We start from the raw sequence: 20,876 nt of genomic DNA on the forward strand, positions 1-20,876 counted from the left end.
CGAATCCAAAGAGGCCAACACCACTTCCCCAGAGGATCCAGATGGAGAGCCTGCCCTCGCCCTCCGCGGTGAGTCAGCCCGCGGGAGAACGCACCATCTCGAGAGCCATACACTTCGGCCGCAACCGGCTTCAGGTGATAGGGAGCCAGACCCGCCTCTAGCACCAAACCTCCTTCAACAGTCACGGCATCTGCTTCGTTTGCCTGAAAGACAAGGGGCCAAACTTCAAATGTGGGGCTACTTCCTGCTCTGTGCTCAGGGCACTGCTCTGCACAGCGCTCGGAGGACCAAGGAGTGGCAGGATCTAGCCAGGCCCTCCTGCGTGCAAAGCCCACACCCAGTCCGTGGAGTCATCTCGAGCCTCACTGATAATTACAGATGATTCATCTGCTCAATTATGTACTTTTCCCCCTTAACATTAAAAAATATATTTTATTGATTATGGGGCCAGAGCAATAAAACAGCAGGTAGGATGTTTGCCTTGCATCTGGTTGAGTGGGGTTCCATCCCTGGCATCCCACAGGGTCCCCCAAAGCACTGCTAGGAGTGATTCCTGAATGTAGAACCAGGAGAAACCCTGGAGCATCACCAGGTTAAAAAATATATCACTGTCACTGTCATCCCGTTGCTCATCGATTTGTTCGAGCGGGCATCAGTAATGTTTCTCATTGACAGACTTATTGTTACTGTTTTTTGGCATATCTGATATGCACAGGTAGCTTGCCAGGCTCTGCCGTGTGGGTGAGATACTCTCGGTAGCTTGCCCCGGGCTCTCTGAGAGGGATGGAAGGATCGAACCCCTGTCAGGTGCACGCAAGGCGAACACCCTACCTGCTGTGCTATCACTTTAATATGCCAAAAACAGTAACAAGTCTCACCATGGAGACGTTACTGGTGCCTGTTCGAGCAAATCGATGAGCAATGGGATGACAGTAATGGTGACAGTGTGTATATATGAAATTAATTCAAAAAGATTAATTTTTATGAAAATCATGTATGATTTTCACACAACATTAACACATAATATATGTGTTAAGTTTTGGAGAATATGCAAATATCTGACAATAACTCTTCTCAAGTAGAAAGTAGTTTATCTCATTTATTATTAAATATTATTCATTTGTATTATATTCATAATAATTATGTGGAGCTCTCATGTAATTTTCTTTAAAAAATTTTTTTATTTTAATGAATCATTGTGATATACAGTCACAGACTTACAAATTTTCGTGATTACATTTCAATCAAACAATGTTCGAGTACCCATCCCTCCACAAGTGCCCATTCTCCACCACCAGTGTTCCCAGTGTCTCTCCCGCTACCCCCACACCTTCCCACCTCCTGCCTCTGTGGCAGACACAATCCCTCTTTCTGTCTCCTTTTGGACATATAATTTTCTTTCTTAAAACTTTTTTTTTGGCTTTTTGGGTTACACCCAGCAATGCTCAGGGGTGACTCCTGGCTCTACACTCAGGAATTACTCCTGGCCATGTTCAGGGGAGCATATGGGAGCTGAGGATCGAACTCAGTTCGGCCATGTGCAAGACAAAGGCCCTACCTGCTGTACTATCATTCCAGCCCCTCCTGCAACATTTTTTACCATATTCTTTTCAATGTAAATAAAGTCACATTTTGGGTTAGTTATCTCCAACTAACACCTGTTGATAGATGAACAACATGGTGTTAATTCTTTACCAAACCAATTTTTCATTGATAAATAATTCTCCAGTGGGCTGGAGCAATAGCACAGCAGTAGGGTGTTCGCCTTTCACAACCCGTGTTCGATTCCTCTGCCCCTCTCGGAGAGCCCAGCAAGCTACCGAGAGTATCGCGTCTGCACGGCAGAGCCTGGCAAGCTACCTGTGGCGTATTGGATATGCCAAAAACAGTAACAATAAGTCTCTCAATGAGAGACGTTACTGGTGCCCACTCGAACAAATCGATGAGCAACAGGATGACAGTGACAGTAAATAATTCTAAAAAATAAATAATTCTGAAAATATTTTATTCCACCATGCTCTTTAGATATGAAATCATATTAAAATAATTGATATTTTATTTCTATCATATGCATTTTACACCTTACTGCATCATCAATTTTTTTTTTTTGCTTTTTGGGTCACACCTGGCGATGCACAGGGGTTACTCCTGGCTCTGCACTCAGGAATTACCCCTGGCCGTGCTCAGGGGACCATATGGGATGCTGGGATTCAAACCCTGGTCGGCCGCAGCAAGGCAAACGCCCTACCCTCTGTGCTATTGCTCCAGCCCCCATGATTCCTTAATTAAAAAAAAACTTAAAACAAAATGGTTTAAAATTCTGGAAAAAAATTAAAAACAGTGTAAAAATAGAGCTGTGAGGGTTTCTTATTTATTTTTGTCTTTATAGGTTTCTCTGTGCAATGCTGACTTTGCTTTACCATAGGCATTTTTCTCACCAGCTCCTGCTCTACTAGGTATTGAATCAGAATTATTGTTGGTTCTATCAATGCATGTTGGTGCTTTCCTCTGGAGGCTGTCCCTGCACTGTCAGATCTTTAACAAGTTTCTTCTGACTAAACCTGGCTGAGTTCCTTGCGGGGAGAGAGTTGCTCTGAAGCAGTAACAGGTACAGAAGGAGAAAGCAGGGATATTCCTTGTGCAGCAGCCACTCACCGAAATGCTCTTGATGCACTCCTGAGCTGAGGCTCTCCTCACACAGTCCATGTGAGGACCGCCGGCAGAAAGGGCTTTTTTCCAACTGGAGCACTTGCTGGCCTCGTGATCCGAGGTGGTGCACCATCTGACGGTCTGCTCAGGGGCAGCCAGACACAGCCCTGGGGAACAGAGACCAGTGGGTGACGGGACTCACAGCCCTCCCTCAGCTTCCTCTCTTAGCAGAAGTTAAAGACAAGGCCACAGACTGGCCGAGAGTAGTGGACACAAATTGGAATAGTTGATGGCTGACATGAATTCTTTTGTGTTGTTTTTTCTTTCTTTTTGGGTCTCACCTGGTGATGCACAGGGGTTAGTTCTGGCTCATGCACTCAGGAATCACTCCTGGAAGTGCTTAGGGAACCATATGGGATGCTGGGAATTGAACCCGGGTTGGCCGAGTGCAAGGCAAACGCCCTACCCGCTGTGCTATCGCTCCAGCCCCTGACATAAATTCTTGAGCCCAATTTTCCTGACTGAACCCTTTTTTCTTCTTGAAAAACCAAAAGCACCCTCTGAAAGTTAAACATACAATTAATGTGACACAGATCCAAAATATTAAAAACTAGTCTTCAGTTGATAGTATGTCTGCCAGCCAGATTAGAGTTTTAATACTCTTTCAACAAAGCAAAATCCAAATACTCAGCAAATTAAATTTTACAACAAAATTACTATATTGTGAAGAATGAGAAAATTGTAGCTCAGTACCAAGATGAAAATCAGTCAATAGAACCAGAGCCAAGGAAGTTCTCTTAGACATTTTCATAAAGTTCAAAGAAAATAAAAGTCACATAGACTGGGAAAAGGTATAAAATTGTCTTTATCCATAGATAGCATATTTTCCATACAGGAAATTTGGAAGTAGAATAAAACTACTAAAACCACTAAATTAATTTAGAAATGTCATTGGACTTGAGATCAATATACAAGCCAATTGACTATAATACTTAAAATAAATGAAAATTTAAACTAAAAATATTACTTCCATGTAGTATTTTATATTGCAAAATTATAAAATAATATTTTGCAATGTAATTTTTTTACAATGTAATATTCAGGATTTAGCTTGGACATAAAGCATTTGCTTTGCATGTGTGAAGCCCTGAGCTTGACACCCAGCAGTGCAGAAATAATAGTAATAACACTTCAACAATAGTGATAGTGGGATATTAGTACTGTTATGATAGTAAAGTATGCATTCTTTGTAGAGGTGTGACATTGTACCCCTAAAACGTCGACAGTTGTGTAAACTATGTTACAATAATAAGAATATCACTACAATAGGTCTAAAAAGATGAAATAGCTAGGAACACATTTAATAATTATAACAAGCTCTTTAAATAAAAACTATAAAATATCACCAGGATAAACAAAAAAAACCCACCTAAATAAAAATGAAATTGGACATTTAAGGATTAGAAAATCAGTATCATTAAAATGAGACCATCTAGGGCCGGAGCGATAGCACAGCAGGTAGGGCGTTTGCCTTGCACGCGGCTGACCCGGGTTCGATCCCCGGCATCCCATATGGTCCCCCAAGTGCCGCCAGGAGTAATTCCTGAGTGCAAAGCGAGGAGTAACCCCTGAGCATCGCTGGGTGTGACCCAAAAAAGCAAAAAAAAAAAAAAGAGACATCTAATTCACATCTCAAAATAATCTAAAAATTAAGTGCGATCCCAACATACCCCAAGACTAACCTTTTTTTTTTTTGAAGAGAAATGGACTAACTGATTAAAAAAGAAAACTCTTTCAGCCACCCCTTTTATCTGGCCCACACCTGGCAGTGCACAGAGCTTACTCCTGGCTTTGTGCTCAGGGATCAGTCGTATCAGTGGCAGGAGACCGTAAGAGATGGCAATGGTAAGACCTGGGCTCGCTGTGTGCAAGTGTGCTACTCGCCATACTATCGTTATGGTCCTATAATGGAAACTTGGTTTTTTTTTTTTTTTTTTTGCTTTTTGGGTCAATAACCCCGGCAATGCACAGGGGTTACTCCTGGCTCTGCACTCAGGAATTACTCCTGGTGGTGCTCAGGGGACCATATGGGATGCTGAGAATCAAACCCGGGTCGGCCATGTGCAAGGCAAACGCCCTCCCCGCTGTGCTATCGCTCCAGCCCCTATAATGGAAACTCTTAATCCTCTAGAAGTGCAAGAGGCAGAGATCAAAGAGACAGTGGCCAAAGAGGAGGCTCAGGCCGTCCTGTTCCCATGCTGGCACTTGCAAGCTCAACACGGACTGTACCCTGCCCCGGGGGCACTTCGGTTTCAGCTAATCCGATGGCCTCTGTCTCTTGCCTCGGAAGGGCTTTGTCAGAAAAGACCACTGGGCTTTGGAGAGTTTCCCATTTTAGGATTCCAACCTAACCCAACAGCCGAGAGGGAAGGAATGTGGAGAGGCCTGGAAGGAGGTGAGATCTGGCTTGTAAACATCGTCTGTTTAAACATCGTCTGTTGGGAAATTGAACTTTGGGTCCTTGTCTGACATGGCCAGAATGGGGATGGAGAAAGAGCAAACACAAATCTGGTTGCAGAGCAGCTGGGGGCAGGGGTGCGTGTGTGTGTGTGTGTGTGTGTGTGTGTGTGTGTGTGTGTGTGTGTGGCTGGACTCTAGATGTCCTCTCCCTTTCCAGCCTGCCCAGCCCCGTGAGGTCCCTGTGTGGCCGACATGAGCCCCCCTGCCCATACACCCACACATCACTCCTAGCTCTCCTGCCTTCTCCATCCCGCCACAGCACCTTCCCCAGAGCTGTTCAGAGAACCTGAGCCCTGACAAGATGCAACAGTTGTTGAAACAGGGTCTTCACAGGCTTGAGCACATGGATTCTGCACCATCACCTTCCTCACTGTCCCTCAGTCAAGAGTGCCATGTTTCCTGCCACTCCCCCACATCCCCCCCAACTCCAGAAGGGGCCTGCTGCATTTATGCGCAGGATTGGGGTTTTTTTTTTTGCCACCAATAACTCACCTGTGTCTCGAACCCTGTCATTAAGTCCATTAGCTTATTTCACTTTCATAGCAGCAGTGTGTGTGTTGTTGGGGGGTGGGGGGAGCAACTCCTACTGAAGCCAGCTCGGAGAGGCCAAGGCTCAGCCCAGAGTCACACAGCAATGAGCAGTGGACAGCTCCCACCCACTGTGTCATATTACACTCCAGCAATATGACATGATAGATGGCCGAAAAGGCAGGTGTACACTGGCCCCATTCCTGGTAGGTGATACCTGACATGCTTTATCCCCACCGACAGCTCTGGGGGAACTCCCTCCCTCCTCTGATCCTGCTTCCTTCTCTGTGAACAGGATGGACAACCCCAGGAACTGTCCTGGGTTAGTAAGTAGTTAATTGGTTTAGCTCTGTGGCCACTGGTCCCGTGGCGGTTACTCACCTGTGCCGGAACCCCACTGTGGCCACAGCCCAGTATTTCCCTGAAGGAAACCTCTGCGCGGCAATGCCCTGAGCCAGAACTCCTCCTGGGGGGTTTCCTTCCCACCGTTTGAAGAAATTTGAAGCTGGGGCAAGGTGGAGGTCAGGGAGCTCAAAAGGATGAAGGCAAAGATGTGCTAGGCCAAAGACGGACACCAGCTCCCATAAAGTCGCCCCGCCCCCACCCCATCCCAGCCACCAGCGCTGCCCACGGTTGGTTGTCGCCCTAGTGTCCCCGCACCCCCCCCACTCCCCACCCCCCCCCCCACCCCCCGGCACCGCTTCGCTTTCCTCATGCTTTCCACCCCTGGCGTCCGTTCTGTCCGTTCTGCACGTTCTCAGTGGATGGATGTCCGTCCAAAGCACTTGAGCTAGGACCTAAGGTTCCAAGGCCCCTAGATGCAGGTGGCCTCTAGGGACTGACACTTCTGCACGCTCCCCTCCAGAGCTCCCTCTCACCCGACTTTCTCGCAGACACTCACCCAGCGCCCAGGCGCACAGCAGGGCACCAACAAGCTGTATTGTCGGGCGCATTCTTGCGTTCTCTGGAGCACGGTCCTGCGGTGCCCGCTCCCCTAAGCCAGTTTGGTGGCTCCGCCCTCCTGGCCGACCGCCCTGCCCTCGCCCTCGCCCTCGCCACACCCCCCGACCTCGCCTGGCCTCTGCCAGCAGCCGGCTATCTGCCCCCTGCAGAGGTGCTTCACCCCTGGGCCACTCGCCCTGAGCTGCGAGGAGTGAAGCCACAGCAGGAGCCCGCTAGACTGACCACTCCGTCCAGCCACAGAGAAGCTGCGGCCAGGCGGAGGGCAGTCACCAGGGGCCACTGCGCCCAGAGACCCCCCAAGTGTAGTCAACTGCCCTGTTGTGTTTGAAAGTTGCAGACTTGGGGACTGGATAGGTCCTGGGTAAAAACTGTCGAGCTCTGTCCCAGGAAGCATGTGAAAATGAATACCCCACCTTATCATTTTTTTTTCGTATTCCTTTTTTCTTTCCTTTCCTTTATTATTGGGGAAATACAACCAGCTTTGCTCAGAGTTACTCCTGGCTGGGTGATCAGGTTAGTGTCCTTGTGGGGGTGGGGATGGGAGTATCCATTCAATATTGGGGCTCAAAGAGCCTCCTTGCAAGGTAAGTCCCCTTCCTCATTTGAGCCCTACACCATAGTTTGAGCAAGTTTTCAGGTTTTCGGGTATTCCCAGACTCTTTCCTCAAAATCTATTGAAATCACCAGGTTTCCCAACCCCAGAAGCCCCAACCAATGCCAGCATCCCCTGCTTCTGCTTCTGACTGAGATCAGAAGAACTCAGAGAAGGTCACTTTATTAGAAGCCTATGAGGTCTGCCCCAGGGGACGTGTTTCAAACGTAAGTTAAATCATAAGAACTTTTTGTTGAAGTAAAATAAACACCCATAAGGGGCTAAAGCAATAGTGCAGCCGGTGGGCATTTGCTTTGCACACGAATGACACAGGTTCAATCTCTGGCATACTATATGATCCCAGGGCACCACCAGGAGTAGTTCCTGAGTGCAGAGACAGTAGTAACCCCTGAACATTGCTGGGTGTGGCCCCCAAACAAAAACAAAAACTCAAAAAATAAAAATCATAAAATTTTATATATCTGTTGTACATTTTATGAGCTTCACTTTGTAAGTTCTTCTTTTGATCTTGCTGCTTTCAATGTTCTTCTGTGGTGCATATTATTCTGTGCTGTGTCACCTATCTTTTTCTGTTAATCACAGTACTCTCTAGTTTCTGCTCTCTTGAAGAGTGGGTGCTGCTTTCTACTTCATGTCTTTGAATGATATAAGTATCCAGTTACACAAGGTATTTCAAGAGCAATTGCTGGGTCAAAAAGTAAACGTAGATTCAGCATAAATAAATACAACCAGTTTTCCCAAGTGTTGAACCAACTGATAATCCTACCTTCAAATATGAGGGTTTGCTCCATATATCTCTGGGTGGGAGTGTTGGTTACACTGTAATTTTGAGTTTCTCTGATACCTACACTCAGGGTCACTCCTGGTGGGGCAGAGGGGACCATATGCAGTGTCAGGGATGAACCTGGGTGGGTCATGTGCAAGGGAAGCACCCTAGCCATATATTATCTCTCCAGCCCCAGGCCTTTGTTTTTGAGCCTGAAAGCTAGTGTTACTACCCCACCTCTGGTAGATTTAACCACATACTTCTTTGACCCAATTTGCTCATTGACATCTTTCTTTATTTTGGTTTTGGGGACATACCCGGCTGTGCCTAGGGCATACTTACTCCTGGCTCTCTGCTCAGGAATCACTCCTGGTGAGGCTCGGGGGACCATATGGGGTACCGGGGATTGAACCCCCACCATCTGTGTGCAAGGCAAGAGCCTTACCCTCTGCACCATCTCTCAGGCCCTCACTCATTGCCAACATCTCTAGACTCTAAAAAGAAAAACTGGGAGGGCTGGAGTGATAGCACAGCGGGTAGGGCGTTTGCCTTGCACGTGGCCGACCCGGGTTCAAATCCCAGCATCCCATATGGTCCCCTGAGCACTGCCAGGGGTGATTCCTGAGTGCATGAGCCAGGAGTGACCCCTGTGCATTGCTGGGTGTGACCCAAAAAGCAAAAAAAAAAAAAAAAAGAAAAGAAAAAGAGAAAAAGAGAAAAAAAAGAAAAACTGGGGCTGGAGCGATAGCACAGAGGGTAGGGCGTTTGCCTTGCACGCAGCCGACCAAGGTTCGATTCCCAGCATCCCATATGGTCCCTGAGCACCGCCAGGAGTAATTCCTAAGTGCAAAGCCAGGAGTAACCCCTGTGCATCGCTGGGTGTGACCCAAAAAGCAAAAAAAAAAAAAAAAGAAAAAGAAAAGAAAAGAAAAACTAACTGAAACAAGGTATATAACATTCAAGTATCCCCATGCAAATCAAAGTCATGCCCTTCTCAATCTCACAGTCAAGTGCAAAATAAGTACACACGCTAAAGTTATTGATCGTCAATAGCCAAGATTCTACAAGTCCAGTTTACTTCCACTCCCCCAGATCTCTGCCATCTGAGACTTGTGTTCCCTCCCAGAATCTTTCCCGTACAATCTCGTTGCAGAGAAAGAAAACGAGGCGCTCACTTAAAGGGGTGGGGATGGACGTGAAAAGATACGAGCGAAGAGAACACTTCTAGGCATCCTGAGACCAGCGGCCCGCCCACCGCGCCTTTAAGGCAGCCCCGCTCACCCGGGGGGAGTCGCCACGTCTGGCGTCACTTCCGCCGGAAGCAGTGCATCCCTGGGGCGCGCCATTGGCGCGAAAGTCGTTCCGCAGCTGCAGCAGTTTCCGTGTTCTCAGTTGTCTCGGACCCGGGGCGCCGCGGGCTGGGCGCCGAGTGCCGCGCTGGCGCCCGAGCCCAGTCACCGTCCCGCGGGCCGCGGCCCGCCCAAGTCTCCGCTCAAAGAAGTCCGGGCGCCCCCGAGGTGAGCCCCGGGCTCCTGGTCCACCCGCTTCCGGGTCGGGCGGCGGCCCCGGTGGCCTTCGGGGCCCTCCTCGAACGCCCTGTAACCGGTCCAGCGGCCGGTACGTGGAACTTAGAGGCCCGCGAGGTGGTGGCTGTCCCACCCCCCACCCGGAACCGGGGGACTCGGGCGCGAGAACCGGCCTTGACGGGGCGTGGCCCTGACCGCCGGCCTCTGTGTTGACGCGTGAAGTCCGTTTCCAGGGGGCGACCGCACCCCGAAAGCCGCGGGCACCCTCAGAGATGCCCCGAGTGACTGCCCATTAGCTTAGGGGGACCATCGCGGCCTGCACCCCGGGCTCCGGCCCCCGGAGTCCATTGAGGGGCCACTCCCTGAGCCTTGCAGGGTTTGCTGTCGCCTTGGGGGCGTTTCTCCCCGCCCGTCGTCGGGACGGGTCGGTGGGCGAGGCCCGGGTGGCCGCCGTGCGCGGAGGAACCCGGAGGAACCCGTCCCGTCGGGGCTTTCGAGAATTAAACTTCTCAGCCCAGGAGGCGTGTCTTTCTGTTTTGTTTTGATTTTTTGTTTGTTTGTTTCTTGCTAAAATGACCCCTTTGGGGTCGGGGTTCTGGGGTTTTTATTTTGGCAGTTCGGAAATGTCCGGAAGTGACCAGGAATCAGAACCGTTCCTTGTGAAGTTTCTCAAGTCCCCCGACAATTCCGAGAATTTTTTTAAAGCGCTTGAGGTAAGACTGGTGTGGAAAGGCACAGCCCCCCGCCCCTCCCCGCGCCCCCAGTGTGATGCCCTGAGCGTGTGGTCGTGATTGACGGGGACCCTGCGCCAGAGTGTGACTGCGGTGGGCTTTCAGTGGGGACCGCGCTGTGGCGCATCTTAACGGGGTGCTCCTGTCTCGTTGACTCTTTATTGGGGGTGTTGAGGTTTTGCTGTGATGTTTACACGTTGACTTGTTATGCAGGGAAATTCAGTTTCTCCTGTTTGCTAAACTAAAATACTTAGGTGGCCCTTTTTTTGCGTTGGAAAAAAATTAAGTCAGACGCACTTCATTTTTGGTGAATTGTGGAACGGGTGTTTCATCCTGTTGAGCACGAAACAGGCGGGAGTGTGGAACCCTGCTACTCAACACACTCACTGGCATAGGCATGGAGGACCCGAAAGCCTGTTGGAAAGACGCAGCCTTGGGGCCCAACTCACGAGAATGTGTGTTCATGTAAGATCCCCAGTATAATTCCTATGTACATTAAAAAGGTTCTTTTCATGCAGGAAACTTTTCCATTAACAATATGCAAACCACAGTTGCTTAAAATTAAAAAAAATTAAAAGTGAAGTTTAAGGAACTTTGATGTGTTAGGTTTTTCCTTCAGGTGTGTTCATGATAAACGTGGGGGATATAGTTTACTATGTGATACCTAGAGTGTATGGTGTGCTGTTTATAACATGCACTTATATGTGCGTGGGGGTATGGTTTAATATACAGTAATAACATTGTATGTGTATGCTCATGCTTATTGCTTTGAGGACAACAAGTGTAATGTATCGTACAAAAATGCCCATGGTTGATGTGAACATTTTCATTGTGATTAGATCTAAAGAGTTTGTTGCTGTGGTATAAATTGATACTCAGTTTGTAGTTTATTTTATTTATTTATTTATTGCTTTCTGGGTCACACCTGGCTCTGCATAGGGGTTACTCCTGGCTCTGCACTCAGGAACCATCCCTGGCGGTGCTCAGGGGACCATATGGGATGCTGGGAATAGAACCCGGGTCGGCCGCGTGCAAGGCAAACGCCCTATCCGCTCTGCTATCGCTCCAGCCCCTCAGTTTTTAGTTTAATTCTGACTGTAGAATATAGGGGCTGGAGAGATATAGCTGGCAGGCTGCTTACCTTGCTCCTGCTCCACTCAGGTGCAAACCCTGGCATCCCATATGGTCTCTGAGCACCATTGGGTGTGCACCAAAAACCAGAATTAAAAGGCATAGGATAGAACATAGCTTTGGGTATATTAGAGCAGGCAAAATTATCTGTACTTTCTCTAATTGCAAGAAATTAAAAGAAATAAATATTAATCAGCAGCCAAGAGATAGTTCAGAGCACTCAAACACATGCTTTGCATGTGGGAACAGTGGGTTTGATCCTTAACATTGTGTGGTCTCTTGAGAGTAGTCCACCAGGTGTGACCCCAAAACAAAACCAAAAAACATGTGCCATGTAGTATATTACCATATGCTATTGGAAAAAGGAAAATGGGTTAAAGGGCTCTAAAAAGATGTTTGTTGGGGAAGAAGGGAGGATTGCAATTTTAAATAGTGTGATTGTGGTAGGCGTTCTGGAGAAGATGAATTTTAGATACCAAAAGCAGGTTAGGCGGTTAACCTTGTGGATATTTAGGGAAGAAGATTCCAGACTGAGGGAGCAATTGTACAGTGGCCTCTAGGAGAGTGCTTGATGTATCGTTACACATATTAGGGTAGTGATCAAGGGATGGGAGACAGATTAAAAAAATATGAGTTACAGAGATTATGTAGGGCCTTGAGAACCATTGTTGTAACTTTGACCTCTACGCCTCTCCTCCAGTCAAATGAGCCATTGGAGAGTTTAGTCAAAAGTAAAATGATCTGACTAAATTGTTTTTAAAAGGGTCAGTTTGAAGGGCGGGAGCAGTAGCACAGTGGGTAGGGCATTTGCCTTGCACACGGCCCACCTGGGTTTGATTCCCAGCATCCCATATGGTCTCCTGAGTATCACTAGGAGTAATTCCTGAGTGCAGAGCCAGGAGTAACCCCTGTGCATCGCCAGGTGTGACCCCAAAAAGCAAAAAAAAAAAAAAATGGGGGGGGTCAGTTTGAGTGTGACTTCAGCATTGCCCAGAACATGCACTTTTGCTAAGTATCAAGCACATTGTGAAACTCATTCTTCTAAGACAGAAACAATATGGACACACTGGGGGCTGCACCCCAGTTGGTTTGATTTCCTGCACCAGATGGCCCCCATGCACTGCCAGGTACAGGCCTGGGTTCCCTGGCACCTCGGAACCTGAGCAGTGTCACGTCCTTGGGCCCTTGCTTTGAATTGAAAACTCAGGGGTCTCTGGGCTCCTGAGCACTGCCTGAGAGGCCCAACAAGCAGACAACAAAACATAACACCAGCATTATTTTTCTTCTTAAAGTAGACTAGGAAAATAAAGGAATTTTGAGGACTGGAGAGATAGAAGAGTGAGTAGGTAAGGCACTTGCCTTGAATTCATTCAACCGACCTTGGTTCATTCCTGGGCACTACATATGATCCTATGAGCATAGCTAGGATCAGGTATGGCCCCAAAAGAAAAACAAAACAAAACAAAACAAGAAGTGGGTATCTCATGATTAACACCATCTCTAATGAGGTGGTATTTGAACAGTTCTTAGACCTAGATCTGAGCTTGTTCCAGGCCTAAGGATGGTTGGTGGCTAGAAGAGTAAGTAAGAGGAATGAGAGTCAGGGGTATGGTGCTGCCAGCAGGTCAACCGATACTTGTGGGGCGAGTGCATCAGCAGCCTGATGGTACCTTCAGGCTTCCTGATACCCCCAAACTGCCACTGTGCCTCTGGCCGTATCCCCAACAACTCAGAACAAGTTTCCTGAGAAATTAAGTGGTCAAAAGTTAGGTATGTGGGACCACACCCACAAACCACCTCTGACTCAGCTATATCAGCTCATTTATCGGTCTTGCTTCATAGACCATAAGTAAATTTCAAAAGAGATCAAAAGCCTCAGTTAATCTTGGAACCACACCAGACCACTGTAAATCAGAGGTCAGTGGGTCAGCCTGATGCCCATCCAAGCAAAGCCATTGGCAGCCGCTTGCTCCCTCAATCCAACATTGCCTCCATGCCCCCAGCCAGACTCCCACCAAATGAGGTCAGACCTCATTTAAATATTAATCTGTTGAAAATTTATATATTCAGGTTTTATGACTGAAATCTCCAGCTTTCTCAGGGTTGGGATGGGCTACCTCCCCCCACTTTCCTGTATTTCCAGAAGCCTTGGCAGTCATATCCACACCCCAAAGCTGCCACCCTGTTAAAAAAGCTACTCCAGCCTTACCTTCTCGATAAAAGTACTAAATGCCCTGAACAAACATCATGATCTCTAAAATGCACTAAAAGGAGAGGGAGGGAGGGAGGTAGGGAGGGAGGGAAGGTTGGAGGTGATAAGGACTGAGAGAGCAAGGACTGAGAGAAAGGGTGCGAGAGAGTGGGGAGGTGGGCATTGGGGGTGGTGGGAGGGAAAGGGGGACGACTGGTTATGGGGAATGTACACTGATGGAGGGATGGGTGTTGGATCACTGTATGACTGAAACCCAGTCATGACCAGCTTTATAATGGTCTATCTGATGGTTAGTCAATCAATTTTTTTTAAAAAAGTAATGCCAGCTTCAGTCATTTTAATCAGTGGCTGAATAAATAGCAGTTACTCTTACATTAAAAAAAAGAGGAATCAGAGATGTGGGTAGACTGTAAAGGTTTTGTGGGCCATCGCTTTCTTTTTTGAAGTGTGTTTTATTCTGTGTGGTGGGAGCCATTGGAGGACTTGGGGAAGAGAGTGATGATCTGTTCATATTGTTGAAAAATTACTAAGTACTTGTGTATAGATTTAAGGTAAGGAAGGGAAAAATGAAAGTTTTAGTTGGGAAGCTTCTGCAGAGGTCTAGATGAGAGATCACAGTAGCTTTCCATAGGGGAAAAACAGACTGGATTTGATGTAAATCTTGAAGGTTGGAATTCATAAGACTCAAATATTGGTGACTGATTTCAGGCATATCATTTCATTTTTTCTTTCAGTCAATAAAAGAGTTCCAGACAGAAGAATATCTTCAGATTATTACAGAAGATGAGGCACTGAAGATAAAAGAGAATGATCGATCACTTTATATATGTGACCCTTTTAGTGGTGTTGTCTTTGATCACCTCAAAAAGGTTTGCTATTTATTTGGATTTGGGGGCCACATCTAATCAAGGTTTATCCCTAACTGTACTCAAGGATCGCTCCTGGCTATGCTTGGGGACTGTACTTGGTGCTGGGAATTGAGCCAGGGTTGACCACGTATAAGGCTGCCTTTAATCCTACTTGTTTGGTTGTTCTGAAGGCCAGCCCAGCGATGTTCGGGAGTTACTCCTGCCTCTGCTCAGGGATTGCTTCTGGCAGTGTTCAGTGGGCCAAATGGGATGCCTGGGATAAAACCTGGGTCAGCCGTGTGCAGGGCAAGCTCCATACCCACGTACTATTGGTCTAGCTCCTAGGGTAGTATTTTTATTTAATTTTTAAAACCACTGATTTACACAGTTGTTTGTTATGTAGTTACTTCAAACATTGAGTGTTCCAACACCGTCAGTATGATCTTCCTTCCCTCCACCAGTCCCCCCAGCTTCCCTCCCAGTCCCAATCTGCCCCGTTGGCACATGGCAAATTTACTTTATATTGCTTATTAAGAACTGGTAAATAAGATGATCAGAAAATGAATCAGTAAGGGTCAATTAGTGATTATGACTTTAACCTATATAAACAAGAAAATTAAAACCATTTAATGCAATGTTTAAAAAATGCCTAATCTCATTTATATATATACATTTTCAACTCTGGAATCTAAAGCATATTACATTAAATTTTATACTTGGAACTCGTTATGGTAATAATCATATCTCACCTTCATTAGTAACACTTTTATTTATTTATTTATTTATTTATTTATTTTGGTTTTTGGGTCACACCTGGCAATGCACAGGGGTTACTCCTGGCTCTGAACTCAGGAATTACTCCTGGCGGTGCTCAGGGGACCATATGGGATGCTGGGATTAGAACCCGGGTCGGCCGCGTGCAAGGCAAATGCCCTACCCGCTGTGCTATCGCTCCAGCCCCCTAGTAACACTTTTAAAACAATTCTGTATTAATATATTTTGGAGTTTACATGGGATAGGTAATACCTACATATGTAATTTTTCCCCTTTACACTTTATTTGCAATGATTTGTTATAGACATTTGATATTTTAACACCAATCCTACCACCATTACACCTTTCATTCACCATTGTCTCTACTTTTTCCAAACTACCCCTTAAGTCTGCCCCATAGCAGGCTCTCATTAATTTATTTTATATTGCTTGTTATCAATAATTCTCTAACAGAATGATCGAAAAATGTTTCCTAAGAAGAAAGTTAGTGAAAATTATTGTATCTCATTATGAGGCCATTAATGCCTGTATAAGAGATTACTAAGATGTTGTTACAGGGTAAGCCTTCTGTGTTTATGTTTTGTTAATCGAGATTGATTGCTTTCTATGCTACACCCCATCCAGTCTAGTGTCTACTGCTGATTTTTCAATAATAGAGTTTGAGATGTCGCACATTACGTAGTGATAAAGCTGGAGTTAAATTTTTAACTGGGGGTAGGGCCGAACTGATAATACAGTGGGAAGGGCATTTGCCTTTCACACGCTGACCCCTGTATGATCCCTGGCATCCCATCTGGTCCTCTGTGCACCACCAGGAATAATTCCTGATTGCAGAGCTGGGAGGAACCCCTAAACAGCACCAGGTGTGACCCAAAAAGCCAAAAAAAAAAAAATCTTTTTTAACTGGGTGGTGGCTTTGAGGTGTGTGTATGACTGCCAGGGCTTCTGGAAGTGCAGGGAGATAGGGGAAAGTAGCCCATTCTGACTCTGAAGACCTGGATATTTCAGTCACAAAATCCACATACCTGAAATTTATAGATTAATTTCTTCATTGGAGTTGACCCAAGGTAATGGAGTCCAGTGGAGGGCATGACAGTGATTTTGGAGTGTTAGAGTAGTATATTTAACAGAGGTTAAATTAGGCGATTGATTTAAGTGATTTCCTATTCCAGGGAATATAATTTTAGTATAAGCGAACTCTGTGGTAGAGAAACATCTCAGTAATGAAGTCTGTTGTGCTTAATCTCATTTGATTTGCAAGGTGTTTGTTTCAGGGAGAAAAAGGTCTTAACAGAGTGCTAGATTACTTATTACCTTATGTACTCTTTCTTACACTTAGAGTTTTAATACCTATACTTTGTATATGGTCTAAAAATTTTTATGCTAAAAGGTAGCACTTGGGGGATGGGTAATACTAATATACCAATGAGCCATCTTATTTCTTTTTGTTGATTTTAGAGTCTACTGACTCATTACTACTTTTTTGGTGTCTGGACAAGAGAGAAGCTTTGAAATAAAAGTAAACTGGCTGTAATTCCATTCAGATTACAAAGAAGTGATTCTTGTTTGAAGGAGAAGAAAACATAGAAGAGTAGGTAGATGCAGTATCTATATAATATATGGAAGGTCTGTGCCTACCTTTGCCAAAAGCATTGTCTTACCCTCCTCTTGTATAAATAGCACTCTTATCAGCTAGACTCAGCATCAAAAATTTTATTTTCTTATGGCTAACTATAAGATAGCAATATAGCAATAATGCTTTCCCTGTAGATGTTTAAATCACTCATGGCTTGGTGATATTGGCAACTGTAGACTAATCTGGCTTGAAAGTGCTGGGTTTTTTAATTTTTGAGGGAGGGGGTTTGTTTTTTGGAGATGGGGGCACACCCTTTTGTGGTCAGGCCTCACTCTTGGGACTGCGCTCAGAGATCACACCTGGTGGGCTCAGGGGACCATATGGCCGCTGGGGATTGAATCTGGGATGGCTGCGTGCAAGGCAAACGCCCTACCCACTGCAGTATCACTCGAGCCCCACGAATGTGCTGGTATTGAGCAGGATTATTGCCTTTCTTAATTCAGTAATAAATGAAAGCGAAAGTTATTTTTTGAGCAACCTGTATTGTCTTTGCAACAACAAAATATTTTGAACATAAATATAGGAACTGCATAGGAATACTGTCTTTTCATGACCTGATAGGTATTTTAAAAGTGGGTTATATTAGATGTAATATTTTTAAACTGCTTCATTGACTGGGTGCTTTGTTTGAAAAATATGTGTGGGGGCCGGGAGGCATTACAGTGGGTGGGGCACTTGTCTAGCATGCAACCCACCTGGGATTGATTCCCGTTACCCAGATGGTCCCCCGAGCCCACTAGGAGTGTTCCTTGAGATCAGAGCAGTAGTAAGCCCTGAGCATAGCCAACCCAAAATTTACATATATGTATATATCAAATATATGTGTGTGTGTGTAGAAACACTTACATTATAGGGTCTATTACTCATACCCTATCAGTTTAAGAATGTGTATATTTCAGAGATTAAAGTATGTGCCAGTTTTGAGTTAGTATTCTCTTGGAACTTCTTTTAAAAGTCTTCATTATTTGATCTCTGTGTGTGTTGATTTCATGAGCAATGTATCAGAAATTATATAATGCTCTTAATTTTTTTTCCTTACAACAATTTGGTGATTCACCATTGTTCATCAATTTGTAAAGAAATGGTAAATGTTACAATTTTATAAGAATGGAGCGCTTTTTCTATTGGTTTACTGGACTTTTTTTTTTTTTCAGCTTGGCTGCAGAATTGTTGGTCCGCAAGTAGTTACATTTTGTATGCAGCATCAGCAGTGTGTTCCAAGGGCTGAACATCCAGTTCATAATATGGTTATGTCTGATGTAATTGTATCCTGTACAAGCCTGGAAAAGGACAAGCGGGTAGATATTCTGAAGAGTATCATAACCAGTATTTAATATTTTCATACTCTTGTCCACTGCATAAGAGATACCTTGAATGGTTAAAAATATGTAATAATACCTATCTTTGCACTTAAAATATATATGTAATTTATATATTGTAAAATGTCAAAATATTGTAAAAGTAATTTAATACATAAAGTTGAAAGATGTAAATATGGGAAGATGGGGGAAATGTAAGGTAATTATTTTAAAATTTATTTATAATTTTACATTTATCTTCTAAAATGTAATTTGGGTAATTATTTAACTCTTGTCGAAGAAACATTTGTGCGTTCAAGCTAACCACAGTAAAATATATATGGAGTTTTATATTTAAAATGGAAATGATAATTGTTTGTTTCAGTATTAATGTATATTTTCTTTGGGGCTACAGGAAGAAGTTCATAAATATGTGCAAATGATGGGTGGACATGTTTTCAAGGACCTTAATGTATCAGTTACTCACCTTATTGCAGGAGAAGTTGGTAGCAAAAAATATTTAGTTGCTGCAAACCTAGGGAAACCTATTTTACTTCCTTCTTGGATAGAGACACTTTGGGAGAAGTCACAAGAAAAGTAAGAAAGCCATTCAGATATTTTCTAGTTTGAAAAGAAAATTAAGTATTGTATTACTGTGCGTTATTATGAAGTAACTTTTATAGTATCCTCGTTCGATTTGATATTCAGAAATAAAAGTGGGATCATTACTTGTTGAAAATAGAAGAGCAGGGGCCGGAAATACACTAGAGGGGTTAAGATGCTTACCTTGCACCGCTGCCCCACTTCAGTTCCCAACACCATATGGTCCCCTAGGTGCTTGTTACAGAGTGTGACTCAAAACCCACCCATCCTCTCATTCCTCACATCCTAAGAAAACAGAAATGTAGAAAGTATAGCTCTTAAAGCTATAAGTTGATAGGTAAGAATTTTTTTGTCTCTTTATTGTTTGTATTTAGACCAAACCCAGCAATGCTCAGGAGTTACTACCCGCTCTGTACTTAGGAATCACTCCTAGCAGTGTTCTGGGGAGCATATGAGGTGCCAGGGATTGAACCCAGGCCCTCTGTGTTTAAGGCAAGCACCTTGCCCTCGGTACTATTTCTCTGGAACCCTAGGATAGAATGGGTTATGGAGTTAGAATTTGTTTTCAGGTAAGAAATACTTAATTTCTTATTTTTTTCCCTTTTCCCTTATTTAATAAACATTGTTTTACAGAGTTGTTTATAATACAGTTGTTGCAGGCATTCGGTGTTCCAACACCAGTCCTACTACCAGAGTGACCTTCCCTCAATCGTTGTCCCCATTTTTCCAGTCATTCCCCAAGCCAACCCTCTCAGCAGGCACGCGATAATTTATTTTATACGGCAGCTGTGGGGTGTGGGTGCAGCTGCCGGGGCTGGGGGGTGGGTCTGCTCCCACTCCCGAGGATATCCCAGAGGTTTCAGTTGGGAGACGTGTGCTTGTGAATTTTAGTGGCCTGGCTTGCATCTCCTTGGGGATTTAGTTAAGAATCTGAGGAGCAGGGCCAGCATCTGAGCTGATACAGTGGCAGTTGTTCCCACGTTACCGTCTATACTATTGTTGTTGCTAAAACTTTTTTCAGCACTAAATACAAAATCATTGAGAAAAATTGTTTCGGCAGTTCTTGTCTCGTACTGTGTTAAAACAGAGCCAGTTTGGCAGTCATTTTCCCTCCTAAAGGAGGCATGTGTAAGATTGAATTACATAAACCATTCACTAACAGTGACCACTTAGTAAATTATATTTGAGCCCATTTTATCGTATAGGCATTGGATACAAGTGAGCAAAACAGATTAGTATCTCTGCCCTTATTGCACTTAGAACCTATTATAAGTGACAGAATTGACAGTTTCTCATAAAATTACACAAAAGCCATGAATTCAGATACGCTATTTGAATTAGGCATTCTTCAGCACTGCCCAACACTTTCTAAACTTTTTGGCACTGTCATTCCAACGTATTTCCCCAACTCTGTCTGCCTAGTATGACAGCTGAGTGAGAATTTTGTTAGTATTGTGCCAGAAATCATTGCTTATTGCTTAGCATGTTGATGCCATCTTGTACCACCCATAGCTTATACTTGAGTGTGAATTAATTGCACAAATAACAGAGCTGGGATCAACGTGTTAAATGGTAAAATGAAAAATAAAAATCTTTTTGCTTTGAGTTCTGAAGTAGAGATTTAGATTTTCCAATTTTGGAAAAATAACCACTTTAATCGGCATGAAGATAAAATTATTGGTCTATTCTTTCCCTTAAAATAGTTTTATTTGAGGTAGTAGAGAGAGTGTAGAGGGGTTAAGGCACATACCTTGCATGTACCTGATCCCAGTTTGATCCCTGGTACCACGTGGCCCTCTGAGCACTACTGTTGCAGCCCTGGACATCCCCAAGCGCTGCTGACTATGGTCCTGAGCATGCCGTGATGGCCAGAATAATCCCTGGCAGGGCATTGGTGCATTGTCTCTGGCCCAGTTGGCAAAAAATTGCCAGTAATGGCCTCTTCCCCAACCTCATTCCCCCCCTCCCCCCGCCAAAAAAAACCAAACGGTTTTTAATCTGAGAGGATGTTTGTATCTGGAGCATGAGTGTTTTGCTAGAGATGTTATATTGAGATAGATAGGCAATTCATATAATTC

General features: G+C 44.8%; 2 protein-coding genes across 5 annotated transcripts in view; one reads left to right on the forward strand and one right to left on the reverse strand.

Moving 5' to 3' along the window:
* Positions 1-6,721, reverse strand: part of LOC101556047 (inhibitor of carbonic anhydrase-like) — a 40,426-nt gene extending 33,705 nt beyond the window's left edge. The window contains 3 exon segments of the mRNA XM_004603228.2: positions 95-203; positions 2,656-2,816; positions 6,599-6,721. Of these exon segments, the coding sequence (XP_004603285.2) occupies positions 95-203; positions 2,656-2,816; positions 6,599-6,650 (322 nt within the window). The 5' untranslated portion in view covers positions 6,651-6,721.
* Positions 6,722-9,378: 2,657 nt separating this feature from the next.
* The window catches only part of TOPBP1 (DNA topoisomerase II binding protein 1), a 53,959-nt gene continuing 42,461 nt past the window's right edge, over positions 9,379-20,876 (forward strand). For 2 of the 4 annotated variants that reach the window (XM_055128342.1, XM_004602965.2), the window contains exons 1-5: positions 9,379-9,556; positions 10,182-10,278; positions 14,374-14,508; positions 18,052-18,195; positions 18,611-18,792. In XM_055128342.1, coding sequence (XP_054984317.1) covers positions 10,189-10,278; positions 14,374-14,508; positions 18,052-18,195; positions 18,611-18,792 — 551 coding nt within the window. In that variant the 5' untranslated portion in view covers positions 9,379-9,556; positions 10,182-10,188. Of the gene's footprint in view, positions 9,657-10,181; positions 10,279-14,373; positions 14,509-16,749; positions 16,853-18,051; positions 18,196-18,610; positions 18,793-20,876 lie in introns of those variants that run through there. The other 2 variants (XM_055128343.1, XM_055128344.1) reach the window with 2 other exon arrangements.

Source organism: Sorex araneus, chromosome 2 (genome assembly GCF_027595985.1).
Source record: "Sorex araneus isolate mSorAra2 chromosome 2, mSorAra2.pri, whole genome shotgun sequence".
In the NCBI taxonomy this organism is placed as follows: domain Eukaryota; kingdom Metazoa; phylum Chordata; class Mammalia; order Eulipotyphla; family Soricidae; genus Sorex; species Sorex araneus.